The sequence below is a fragment of the Perca flavescens genome, chromosome 9 (genome assembly GCF_004354835.1).
Source record: "Perca flavescens isolate YP-PL-M2 chromosome 9, PFLA_1.0, whole genome shotgun sequence".
Lineage (NCBI taxonomy): Eukaryota > Metazoa > Chordata > Actinopteri > Perciformes > Percidae > Perca > Perca flavescens.
In genome coordinates, this window is record NC_041339.1 from 28974666 (window position 1) to 28988686 (window position 14021).

At 41.4% G+C, this 14021-nt stretch overlaps 1 protein-coding gene across 1 annotated transcript in view; it reads left to right on the top strand.

The window, feature by feature from the left end:
• Positions 1–7452, top strand: part of syde2 (synapse defective 1, Rho GTPase, homolog 2 (C. elegans)) — a 47091-nt gene extending 39639 nt beyond the window's left edge. Inside the window, exons 7-9 of the mRNA XM_028588294.1 lie at positions 816–997; positions 1743–1974; positions 5534–7452. Coding sequence (XP_028444095.1) covers positions 816–997; positions 1743–1974; positions 5534–6246 — 1127 coding nt within the window. The 3' untranslated portion in view covers positions 6247–7452. The remainder of the gene's footprint in view (positions 1–815; positions 998–1742; positions 1975–5533) is intronic.
• Positions 7453–14021: the final 6569 nt, after the last annotated feature.

A 14021-nucleotide genomic window follows, 5' to 3' on the forward strand; every position in this document is an offset into this window, starting at 1 on the left:
TTCTTATTCCAGTACTCCCCCCCTTTTTTGCCTTTGATGAAAAGACATGCCAGCGATATTTCAGGGGCTTAGTGGAGACAGACAGCATGGGTTTCATGTTTTCCCGTAGCTTTTGTCTGAACTGCGGGAGGCTGAAGTCACAGGTGTGAATGCGCCATCACAGACAACAGCCCCCCACCACCACCACCAGCACCACTTTTTGGCTGCCGAGTCAACGCCTGACACCAGGCATCAGGTATCTCAGCGTACGCCACAGGGTCACCGTTGGAAACAGTGGGACCTTAATTTGCAGTCAAGACCTTGCGCCAGGTTTGGCGGTTTAAAAGAGAGGAAAAATTAAAGCTTTTCATTTCTCAATGACAACACTTCATAAAGATACAGCATGTTTGTAGTGATTTGTCAGGTAGTAAAGGTCTAATAATAGGCTCATTTTCAGGTTCATGCTTGAATTTTGGGTTTCTACTAGAACATGTTTACATTCTTTAAGTTCCAAAAAAAAACACCTTATTTTTCTCATACTATCATACATCACTCTCTGTCTGAAACGCTCCGTTTTAGCGCCCCTCTCTTTAATGCTTTGATACTTTCACAGTATTTATACAGCACCTCGTCCTGCTTTGTAATGAAAAAAGACATGGAAATCTCACTTTTTTATATTATTGGACCATTAAAGCTGTCTGTGTTTTTAGTTCAAGTGTGGGAAAACTGATATGCCGCAAATAAGTCGTCTACAGTTATTCACTGATAAATGTAACATCCATTCACTACCTTGCTGCAGCAGTTTGCCTGATGTTCTATTCTCTTTCACTTCTCAGGCGTACTGAAGGACTACCTACGAGAGCTGCCCTACCCTCTGATCACCAAGAACCTGTACGAGGCAGTGTTGGAGTCCATGGCCACAAGGCCTTTGCGGATAGGAGCAGCGGGCTGCGAGAACGACCAGGCTGACTCGGAGCACACCGTCAGCCTGCTGGACAACCTGCCAGATGTGGAGAGGGTGAGGAAGACAAACTATACACCTCCCCGCTGTCTCTAAAAGTCATCATAGTGCTAGAATATTGTCACAGAAGTGGTTATGAAAGGGATAATTGTGTCATAGATAATGACGGCTATGTTAACAATGCTACATATTACTACTGTTTAACTTCTATTACGTTGACTTTTACATCGGGGGGATATTAGTGGTGGCATACCATCCACAAGCATGTACCAGTATAATTTCACTGTCCACTATTTTCAGATTAATCATAAATGACCCAAAATGAAAGTCTTTTTGAGGCAGATACCAATGTAAATATTTTTGAGTAATTAAAAATATTTAATATATATATATATATATATATATATATATATATATATATATATATATATTTTTTTTTTTTAGAAATTTTTCCCATGAGGAATAATCATGCGAAGGGCTCTCCTGCTTGATTATCCCAAGCAAAGAAATCTAAATTTCCTGCTTTGTAACATTTATTGAATTCTCTGTGTGTAAGTACAACAATGGATAGCAATGTAGCATTATCTTAAAATATTGCCTTGTTTGCTAAAATCTTTTTGCATTTCAGGCTTTTAACTGCTACACATAGCTTGATAAAGTAGAATTTGCAGTGCGGCTCTGTTTCTGCCAGTGGTATTACTACAACTACTCATCATAATAATAACAAGGTCTTATTTGTCTGTGTTTGCACATGTGTGTGTGTGTGTTTGTGTATGCGTGTGTGCGTGCGTGCATGCATCAGGTGACACTGCAGAAGCTTCTTGACCACCTGAAGTTGGTAGCGTCCTGCCAGGAAGTGAACAAGATGACGTGTCAGAACCTGGCGGTGTGTTTTGGCCCGGTGCTGCTCAGCCAGCGTCAGGAGGCGTCCTGCCACACAAACCGAGTCTTCATTGACTCCGAGGAGCTGGCCAGCGCGCTCCACTTCAAAAAACACATCGAAGTCCTGCACTACCTGCTGCAGCTCTGGCCTGGTGAGTGATTGTTAAGTTAGTGAATACTTATTACTTAACACTTAGTTATTTTTGCAGAATCTTTTCCTATGTTAGATATAGGTCTACTGGGTCATTTGGTTTGAAACACATTCTTTATTTACAGTCACGTAATATACATCAGCTAAGTCTGTATGTATATACCAGCCTCTTGCCCTGCATGCTCGAGGTCTTGTACAAATCAGTGCCAGCTCTGCGGTTCAGCTCTACAAAGGGCTGGGCTGCTTTGATCCTTGAGGTTATCCACCAGTGGCACAAGTACAGCTGATAGCCATTGGCCACCATCTGTTGGCTCCTCAGAGATGAAACTTTCCACAGAGTGCTTCATCGCGGCAGACTGAGCCAAGCCAGTAAGCCCCAATGTAAACCAAACTTTTGAGGCGTGGCGCCCTGCTTTAAGATAAATCACCAATCAAGGACAGACACCCAGTAACAGCTTCACTCACACACAGGTCTTCTGTCTGCCTGCACAGCTGCTCTCTGCCAGCTGCAGCTGTCTGCTCAGTGTGAGATATGAAGGGATCCAAAGATTTTTCAGGAGGGAGTCGAGAATGATTAAAGAAAAGAGCTGCAGGCGGGGGAACATTTGTATTAGTCACAGGAACTAATTTAATTTGATTGAATTTTAAATCTTGTGTTCACTACATCTCTAATCAATGTGTGAGCCACTCCGTGGCTGCTGTGGTGCAGTTTAAATCTTAGCTGCTGTCGGATATTAATCAAAACATTACACAATTCACAAGTGTGCTCTGCCTACACAAAGGTTGAAAAGATAAGAGTGTGAAAATCCATTACTGCTATTAGGACATATCCTTATTACTGTAGTTGGCAGTTGTGTTTCTCTGTTGGTTATTAGCATTTTTATAAACACTGAGGTAATGATGAGACTGTTTGAAAATTCATTTAAATCCAACGTTAAATATGCGCAGTCATCAATCCAAAACTAAGCCTGCCTTCCTTATCTAAATTCAAAGAAAGCTGTTTATCAGAGCGCAGTGATTTTCTTCGTCAGTGTGTCTCGAGGCACACATCTTTCAAAATTCACATCCGTGCTGTGTTTTGAAAAAATCTTTTCAAAGCTTTCCTAACATCACGCTGGTCAGACTTTATCCCTGAAAGATTCAAAACCTCAGAGATCTTCCCTGTAACCTGCAGCTTTAAACAGATGTGCTGAAGAACTGACTGTCTGGTCTGGCCTCTAAATTTAACTGCATCCTCAGACACCCACAGTAAACCAATTCTGTGTAAACTGCTGAAGTTGAGTACCCTCCACCCTTCTTTACATCGACTGGGGAAGAAACACACAGAGAGTAGGTGAATAAGTCAGCATCTGAATAAGTCAGCATCTGTGAATCCCCGCAATTGCAGGTAGTCTGGTGAAGTACAAGTGGAATTTCAAAAGAAGAAACAAAAAAAGATGTTTTTCTTTTAGAGGATAGATCATAGATCTAGACAATAAAGGAGGGAGGTGGGGTCAAGTGGTCTGAAGAAAATAGTTTTTAATCTTCAGTAGAAGCGTGCACTTGTTCTGCACTCCTGTCTGCTGCTGATGTCACGCAGCTAGTGCCTATGATAACCTGTAATAACCTCGACAAAGCTCTCAGTCCAGGTTCAAGCCTTCTTTTACACCCTCAGTGCCATCTCCATTCTGTCCGCTTCCCCAGCTCAGAGCGTAGGATGCCTGGGCTATAATTAAAGACATTCCAGACTTAACCTTAGACCTCAGCCCCTGAAGCTTTACCCTAACATTTCACAATCATTATGGCATATTTTCAGCCGCCTGATCACGCCTCTCACACACATACGCAACCCTCCAAGGCATTGTTGCTCAGGCCTCAAGTGTGCTTGTCTTTGGGCAAATGCAGGGGCATCTGACACTAAGTGACACTATTTACAGGTAGTGTGAGAGAGCATGAACATATATATGTGTGATGAAGGGGCTGAGGGGGTTCAGTGTGGATTATGTAGTTTGCCAACTGTATGTGTGAGTAGATGTGAGCAGATGGTTAGACAGGCAGAAGTGTGTGTGTGTGTGTGTGTGTGTGTGTGTGTGTGTGTGTGTGTGTGTGTGTGTGTGTGTGTGTGTGTGTGTGTGTGTGTGTGTGTGTGTATGTGTATGTATATTAGGCTCTTGTTATTGTGCTTTGTACAGGGATAAGGGAGAAAATCGGCACATAGAAGCAGTGTTTTTCTGTGCTTCATGCCTTAATTTTCTCTGCTGACAGCTAATAACTTAAATTGTCTCATCAGTGAATCATGTCTGAAATTAAATAACACGTTGTCTCTTAAAGGAGGATAATTTCTGTTTGTTTCAGGTGATAATTGCTTGAGTCTTTAGCCTCAGGAGAGTTGCGAGGCATGCAATCGCTGCACATAAATACTGTATCAGCATCTGCCAGTCAACATGATTCATAATACAAATAAATAAATAGTCAAACGTTTTTGTAGAGATAAATTAAATCCTCTTTCCTACCCCTATACAAAATAAAATTATTGTTTGTTTATGTTGTACCTCTTATACGTGACTTATAGCCATAACTTTTAAAAAATTTTGTTTTTTGTTCCTTTCCAATCCAGTAAGGGAGAGCTAGCGGTGTCAACAAGTGTAGGCACACAGAGATAAAGACAGACAGGTAACCGGACTGGGCTGGTTGTGTTGGAGTGCTCGCTGTTCACTTTTGTTGCGCAGTCAGATGATTCTTTCATAAAGTCCAAACAGGGTTCCAGTTTAGTTAATTTTTAAGTTTGGTTTAGTCAACAGTTGATAACAAATAGTACAGAAGGATGGCATTAGAGTCACAGAGTGTGGTGGTGTGACTTCAGCATGTGTTTGTCTGAATTTAAACACAGCATGGCATGTTCGATTATTTTGGAAAGGTTTATATCAGTGCTCCCACAACTTAATGAATTTATTGCTGGACTAGCCAGATACCTTTGTTGCCCCAATAGAAGTTAATACAGATCAACCTGTGGTCTCAGTTGTGTTATAAAAAAAGCATTGCTGTTTTCACGGCATGTTTTTAATGTCATTTTTAACCATGAAGTTACCCAAAAGGGGGACCAAAGGGTCAGTTCACACAAATTACAAAAAGTATATATATTTTGTCCCTTACATAGTGATATCTTGCTCTGCAGATAGTTTTGGTTTTGTGCCTATGTTTTAAGATTCCTAGAATTTAGTTTGTAGCACTCAAAGCATTGAAAATTTACAGCAAAATAATTAAACCAGCAATGTGACCGTCCATAACCTCACTGTGAAGAGTCTTCACTTGAACTACTTTCTACCGAATAAATAGTTCCTATGAAAATCAGGTTGGTGGTCAAATTAGTGAGACAGATATCTCAAAATATGGGCTAATGAAACCATAAATATCTGCATGGATCGATACCACGAGAGGTATATGAGAAAATGCTTATTGTTTTCTTTTGTAATTTGTGTGAACTAACCCATTTCTTTAAGGATATTATTTCAAATGTCCTCTATACATCTGATTAACTCTGCCTGTCTTTTGCCTTTTTTTTTTGTCATCTGCTTCTCCAGTTGTGGACCCACATGGCCGGTCCTCCTCCCAGCCCCCTGCAGCCTCTTTGGCTCCGGCCTCCTCTGACCTTTTGTCAGCTCCTCCCATAAGGCGGAGAAAAGAGCGCCCCCAGGTCCTGAACCTCTCCGAAGCGGAGATGGCGGGCGTTCTGCGGCCCAAACCGGGACGCTTGGACAGCCCCAGCAACCGCTACGCCGGCGACTGGAGCGGCTGCGGCGAGAGCTACTTCCCTTGTGATATTCTGCTGCCTCCCAGCAAAGAGGAGGCGGACTATGACGACGTGCCCTCCGAGGATACAGAGGCGGCTGAGGAGGCCCAGGAGAAGCCTGAGGATGCAGAGGAAGATAAGGGGAAGATGGTGCCGAGCCCTGCGTCTAATCCTGCTGAGCAGGAGCAACCTCAGAGAGAGGAGGCGGTGAAAGAGGAGGAAGAAGAGGAGGAGGAGGAGGAGGAGGAGGAGAAACAAGTAGAGAGTGATGGTTCAGGCCATGGGCAGAATATAGAGGACAAGGAGGAGGAGAGGGTGTGCGACCACATCTTTCCCCCCCGTCTGCCCAAAGAGCACACCTACCAGGCTTACATGAAGATCCAGGATATCAGCCCCGTGCTGAGCAATAGGGTCAACCTGAGAGACCTGCAGGAGAGCATCGACACTCTGATAGGAAACCTGGAGCGAGAGCTCAACAAGAACAAGGTCAACGTCGGATACTGACTCCTACTATAGTGACATACACACACATATCCACTCATACACTCATAAGGACTGATGGGGTTTGGAGAAGACCTTCTTTACCGATTAAGGTGCTTCAGGATACAGCCACGGTGTTTCCATGGAGATCCTGTGATGTACGCGCGGTGCTGCTGTAAAAACCTAAAGGATGAGAAGATGTGTAACGGGGCACTTCTGGCGTTTGTACCTTACCCATAGACATTCCTTTCATTTTGCCGGCTGTCTTACTTTATGTTGTTGGTTTGTTTCAGTCCGGTTCTGTGTTCCATGTTGTTATTGTTGCTTCTCTTCTTATTAGAAGAACCCATTGACCCCTCAGGGGTTTAAAAGGTGCCTTAATTGTGTGAAGGTGGTACGTCAAGAGGAAAATCCACCCTGAAATAAAATGCATTCCCTCGTGTGATTTTGATAGCGTTGACAACCAACAGGATAACCTCTATGATGTTATGAAGAGTTGTTTCTACATCGAAAAACGCTGCACTATATTATGTTTTTGAGCAGGTACGAATCCACCCTGCGTACTATGGCGCTCTATTCATACAAACTTTTCAGCGGTAATACTGATGCCAACATTTGTGGAGCAAAGTTACTGTTAGACACTTTTTTAACATTGACCATTTCCCTACCAAAATATACCAGTGCCTCCCCCATAAGTATTTTGTTGGCAGGGTTCTGATGCAACATTTGGACATTGGACACTTCCACATCTATGCGGTGGTAGGAAAAAATAAGGCATGTATTGGGCCTTTCAACTGTTTCCAACAAAAATATGTAATTAGGGCATTGCAATAATGTGCTATAGAAAACAAAACCATGTCAGTTCTACAGTCAAGACACACCATCTATCATTTTTGGCATTGGAAAAAATACGTGCCGGTACTTTATTGAACCAGAACATTAATCTCTGAATGGAAAACCTCTGAGTTTCTAGCTTCAACCGTTTTTTTTCAAGCATGTAAACAATGCTTAGTAACACAAACCACAATCACGGGAGGAACGGGTGTACATTCTGTTTGAGGATGGATTTCCTTTTTTAAGGCAGCAGAGAGCTTTTCTATTGAGGTATGAAACACTAAATATTGTACAACAATAATGCACTTATGAGGCAGGCAGTAGTGTAGATTGTCGTTTTACTTCATGCAGTAAATAATGTGGACTGTAGACTGAGTTGAGGGTGAAACCTCCTGGCTTAAAATGTATTTACGTTCTGCTTCATTTGACATGTTTAGACACCCATGTACAGGCATACCCACACCTGTCAGAATTGGATACAAGATAAGGTTTATGACTTATTAATAATAATAATCTGATCTCTGTTAACAGAAAGGTGTACAGTAGAGATGTACTTGATCTTAAGCAGGAAACTGTGTTATATGTTATATTTTCACTTTAAGCCTAAGAGAATAGTCTAACCTTTTGGGAAATTACCTTATTCACTTTCTTGCCGAGAGGTGATGAGAAGATTGATAGCCTACCACTCTTATGTTTGTATATATACAATTTTTAGCTTAGCTTAGCATTAAAGACTGGAAGCAAGGGGAAACAGCTAGCCTAGTTATGTCCGAAGGTAAAACAAGTAACAAGTTACCAGCACTTCTAAAACTCACTAATTAACACATTACATTGTGTTTATTTAATATTTGCATTTGCACAAGGTCTTTATGCTATGCTAAGATTAGCTAACGTCTATCAAATCTTCTACCTCTCTGCAAAAATAGCAAATAAGCATATTTTCACAAGATGTCAAACTATTCCTTTAAATACCACCAACCAGTCACCTTTCTGCTTCTCCCAGCTTTTTTACAAAACCGTGAAATAGACACACCGAAATGTGAAATGCACAATTTTCAGAGCAGCAGTGGAAACTGTTAGCAGAGGGCTTCAGTTAGTAAGACTTAGCTAGCTGCCTAAATCGACAAAGGACCTTTTCAGCAATCCAGGGATTCAGAATGATCAGTATTTAACCTATATGTATATGTATATAATTATATAAATGTATTCGGAGTATATTATTTTTTACAGCTTCTATTTCAATGGCGTATTTAAATACTTCTGATGACCTCGTAGTGTTGTAACTAGTAATAGTGGCTTTTCCTCCCTTCAAGCTACCTGTACACATCTTAATGTGCTGGACTAATGGTACAACTTTAGCTGTAAAATATATGATAAAATCGTGCTCTTGCAGAAAAAGTGATATTGTTAATTTTATTGCATTGTGTATATATTGTTTTGTGACTCTGTTGGACTAAGCTGTGTATATGAATATTGTATTTTTTTTAAGGTACTGAACGTTGCATGGTCAAAAGCTTTACTGACATTAACAAGGCTCCTTCCCATCTGCCTTTGTATTTGATATTTATGTGTAAAAAAAAGAAAAAGACTTATTTTGTAATGTATGCTTGTTTGTTCATCACGCTGTTCCTCCATTAGACAGATTACTTCACTGGTCAAGCTTTTCTCCAGAGGATTTAAAGGCAAACAGTGATTCGGACAGTTTCAATTAAACACTTGTTTGAAGGAAGATAAATTAGATTGGGCTTGAAAATGGACAATTGATGTAGAGTTTTCAGTTATTGGTACATTTTTCATTGTATTTGTAATTCCACACCCCACCTTCCAGAATGCTATCTGTTCACAGTCCTGCTGCTTCATGGTGGTGAAGCTGTGGCTGCTGCTGTCAGTCTGAGCGGGTCCAGCGAAAGTGAGTTTCAGCAGGGTTCCTTTCAAACCATCTGTCTGCCTGGGCAACACAAAAACAACCAGGGCCTCATTTACAGCATAGAAACCAAATGGAGAGCATCACTTAGTTTATCCTTTAAAATTGCCGGCAAACTCTTCTAAGAATCAATTTGACTGAGATGTTTTTTTTATGAGGAAGCCATGTGAGTGATGCTCAAAGAAATACACTCTTTCTGTTGTTTTCCAAAGCTGTGGCTACATATTAGGTACTCTTCCTGTCTGTTTTAGCATATGCTCAGCTACCGCCTTCTCACCTCTCTTTTACATAATATATCAGCAAACACCTGCATGATTTTTGTGTGTGTTACATTTTGTAGGGTTAATCGTTGTGTCTTGTCCTCTTTGTCCTCTGGAGAAAAAATGTCACATGGAAAGCATCATTAAACAAAACAGAAAAAGTGCTTTGTATTGATCCTGAGAAATGTATGGTCATAATAAAGTATATTATTTTACATTCACATGGTTCTCTGTTCTCTCTTTTCGGCAGAGACAAATTGGCAGTCCATCATTGGATTCAGCTACAATCTGCCTAGGATATAATTGAGCTTTCATCTCAGAGACATTTCCTCATTTTTACATTTTTACTTTACTATGTAATTAATACATTTTCCACCACACAGTCAAGGTTTAAGTTGCAGTTTCACCTGGAATGACCAGAATTAAATCTCACTGGACCTAAAGCTTCCCTAACACCGGAATGGGATTTCACAGATCTGATTATGCAGCTTTCTGAACAAAGAAAACAAAATGTCTGTGCTGAAAAATACCAAAATGATCTGGGATTGCAAAGTCAGATCATTTTTAGTGCACAGTTAACATCGTCTGACTCATACGCACATAGACAACCCTGGAATTCATTCACAAAAAAACTTTGTTATGAAAATCTCTATAAAAACACATGGTATTCTGCATGTGGCCCAGAAATCATATCACTCTTGTTTAAATGACTTGACACGGCAGCCGCATTTCCCCAAACCATTCTAAACTTTGTTTTATTGAAAACCAATGGGAAAATCTTAACTTCAGGAAAATGTTCTCTGTGTTATTTTTTGAAGATTTATCTCTTTGCTGTGGTAGCATTGTGAGCCAGCCTCAGCAGAGAGCAGATAAATAAGATGGGGAATTGCCCTTGTTGGCTTGTGGGAATCTCCCAAAACGACTTCCAGCTTCAGGGACATTCCCAGCATGCAGCTGCATTTAGCCATCCAGTAAAATCCACTGCTGGAAGGCTACACTTTTACTGTGGCTAAAAAAGCAACATTACCAGAAGCATTTGTGACACAATAAACCTAAACTTAGAGCAATGTGTAGACTCCTAAGCAGTTAGCTGAAACAGTTAAATGTAATGTTAAGTATTTTTCCAAAACGAGATCTAAAACCAGGACCATGAAAGTACCTGCGCCCAAGTGGCTCCAGCTGAGGTGATACATATCTCTGGCAGCTAGCATGAGAGTCAGAGCAGCCGCGGGCCTTTCAGCACTAAATGGTTTCAAGCCTTGTTTGATGTCACTACTGTAGGTTCATGTCATGTTTTTATGGCTGCCTTGAACAGGTATGAGAAAGATCTAGGGTACAGAATGTACACATACCTGCCTGCACCCTGAAGCCCTTTTTATATCCCCACTGAAGTTAAGAAAAAATAGCATCTACCTGCAGTAAACCCTCATATCATTCAGACCGGAATTGTGTGACGATGGAGCCAAATATTTAAGTGACAAATTAAACAGAGTTTAGTTATTTTGGGTCTTTTCACAATGAACAATAATTCAATCTTACAATGAGTAATGTTTACTTATAACATTTTCAAATTCCATTTTTAAACATCTGGAAAAGGACTCAGGTGCTTATTTGTAAAGTACATCATCCATGTTTGACTTGCATAGCAGTTCTCTCAGCCCCAATAAAAGCAAGAGTGAAATCCCATATGAAGACAGAGGTAGACATAATAACAACGGCGCCTGTTTGGATAGTCAGGGTCGCCACTTGATATCTGGCCGTCTGTCTGGAGTGAACTGAACTAAACTTTTGTTCATTTCTAATTTGGAAGCAACAAGAGATATGGGTGTCTTCAGGTAAACATCCTTGACAGCCACCTGCATGTGAAACCAGACCTATTTCTCCCCTTCTACTTCTACATCTTCTTCTTCATCTTCTTCTCCCCCCTGTTACTTAATCTATGCTGAACTTTGAGTCAGTATTATTGCTGCAAGTCAACCAGCCAACCACAAAAACACACAGCCTTTGTTTTAGCCTCCCCTCCCGGTAGTATAGTATGATAATCAAGGTTTGAGTCGACTGGACCTTTATGTGACATTAAAGTAAAGCAGTTGATGTCAAACTAAAATAACTGATGTCTCAAGATTTATTGTGTTAAACTACAGTATTTCATGCCAGCAACATGTAGTCAGCTGCAGTAATCACATCCGAAGGAAGCAAGGACAGTCATCAGTGCACGCTATTTTTATATTGTGCTTTGTGTAAACCTTACTGTTTCCCATGATGTGGAAATGTTTGCTCTCTCAGCTCCAGGTTTACCAAGAAGTGGTATGCAAGGTGAACAGTCTCAGAACACCCAAACACTGACAAAGAAGGAGAAGGCACTTCAGATAAGAAATTAGGGATCCATTTATTTCATATCCAGAAGGTGACGAAGAGTAAAAGAATATATAAATGTTTTGAACATAGGACATGCGCGCATGTGTGTGTGTGTGTGTGTGTGTGTGTGTGTGTGTGTGTAAGTATATACATGTGTTGTCTATGTATTTATTAAGACACACTTGTAGGAATTTTGTGAATCACTACAAAAGTGTTTTAAAGTACAATTTAAAACACCTTCTTTGCTTCTGTGCCTTTAACCACCTTCCTCCTGATTGGCCTTTGCTGCTTGTTAATTCTTTAAGTCGGTAGAGTTAAAAGGTCTGTACGTTGTGTTGGCAACGGCCTCATCACAACTTCCCGGCTCATTTCTTTCAAATAGGAACATTTGTGAATTGTGACTAATATTTCTGTTAATATATCCAATGAAATATACCCACGTTTGGGCTTTAAAACCTTGTTTTTTGGGGCTCTTAATTCTTTCTTTGTTATCTCCAGAGGAATATAATGTAACTTGTTCTTAGGCCAGCATGAGAGTGTGCATTCTGGTCTTAGGATTCAATCATGGCTTTATGTGCATAACAAGGATTACCACAGTGTCATTAGGTACAAATTACAAAGTCATATTCAGCACGTTCAGTCCTTTTGTACATCTTTCATTGGACGTGTCCTGAGAGGCTCGGGTCAGTTAATGTACTCCAATACATACTACCCATTCACTCCTTATAAACATGGACAAAACTAAGCCTAGGTAATTGCTGGGAACCTTTACGCTGTGACCCTGGGCACACATTCCATACATGCAGTGCCCTTCAGTAGGAGGGCTATTGAACACATTTTACCAAGGTCCAAAACTTTCTGATGTGTTTTTTTGGGGGGTCTTTTGTTCCCCTACAGTCCAGCCCCTGTACTTGGCAGCTCATCTGAGGGCCTTAGGGCAGATCTCTTGACGCACCGCTGACAGATCCGCCTGTTCTGGACCGCGGTGATGATGAGAGAGCAGACCAGAGGAAAGGGGGGAGATGAGGAGAGAGCTAGAGGTGAAAGTGAAGAATGGGGGGGGGGGAAGGAGAACACAGAGGAGCGGTGCTTCAGATCCTCAGGGGCCGGGCCTCACACAACGTATGCCCTCTCCTCCGTGCTCCCTGCCTCTTCCCTCCTCCTCCACCTCCATTGCTCTGTCACTCAGGACTAGACTATTTCATTTTAATAAGGCTAATCTCTCCTAGAAGTAAGCTGCTCATCACCTCTCCCCCCTCCTGCTCCTCCAGACGAGAGCAATCTCCTTTCAGCGTGAGGACAGGATGAGGGTGAGGGTTTGCTCCGCTTGATAGGAGAGAAAAATGTGAAAGGTGAGACTGAAAAGAGGCCTTGACAGCTGCTGTGGCCCAAATCTTCTCAGATTTGGGCCTCCGTGGTTTGATAAACTTGCAGGTGGCACACCTTTTGTAGTGATTCATCCTCCAACCAGCCTGTAACATCATGCTGAAATGAGGCGCAGTGATAACTTTGTTCTCCGAAGAGGAAGTGGAGTGACACAGTTGGTATTTTAGTTTATGCTATCGCCTGCCTCCTGTCAGCAGAGCACTCTCCAGCTGTCAGCAGTAAAACTTTGTTTGCCTGCTGCTTGAAAAGTCTCCTTGATTCTGACTGCCTTTTAGCTAGCCTCTTTTTTTTATAGTTCCACATTTTGGGAAATACGCTTATTTGCTTTTTTTTTGCTGAGAGTTAGATGAGAAAAACGATACCACATGTCTGTAGGATAGAGAAGAAGCTACAGCCAGCAGCCGGTTAGCATAGCTTAGCACAAAGACCTTACTCCACAGCGCTGTGGAGATAGGTCTGGCATGCGCGGAGTTTGCGAGGGGAGCACTGCCCCCCCCCCCTGGTAGCTGAAACGGGTAATTGCATTGTTTCAAAAATGAGTGGAATAATTACTTCGGACATAACCAGATATTTTATAAATACTTTAAAAACACAAAACAGCTAAATGGGGATAGGTAATACATCTGATTTCATATAGGCCTACTGCTTTAGTAAAAATAATATTTTTTCAGGGCTCTGCCTCTCACCTGAGACCATTGTCGACGCATATGCAGGACGCTAAAAATAATTTGTTGCACTAGTCGGGACATCTTACCACGCCAACGTTGCAATAAAGGTTGCCTAAATGCCATGTATATACATTTAATGTCAGCTTACTAATTGAATGCGCGTTTTGTCTAGATTTGGACTTTTATACGTTTTATTCGACTTTGTTTAAAGTTTAAAGTTCACCTCGTTCACCTGTTTGGAGCTGACTGGTGGATGGGACGCTTGTATAGGCCTTGCTGGATACACCGGGACTCTGTTTGTGAATCTACTGATCGCTGTGGATTACTTTTTTTTCATGTCATTGGATTACGGCAAAATACTGATCTTTT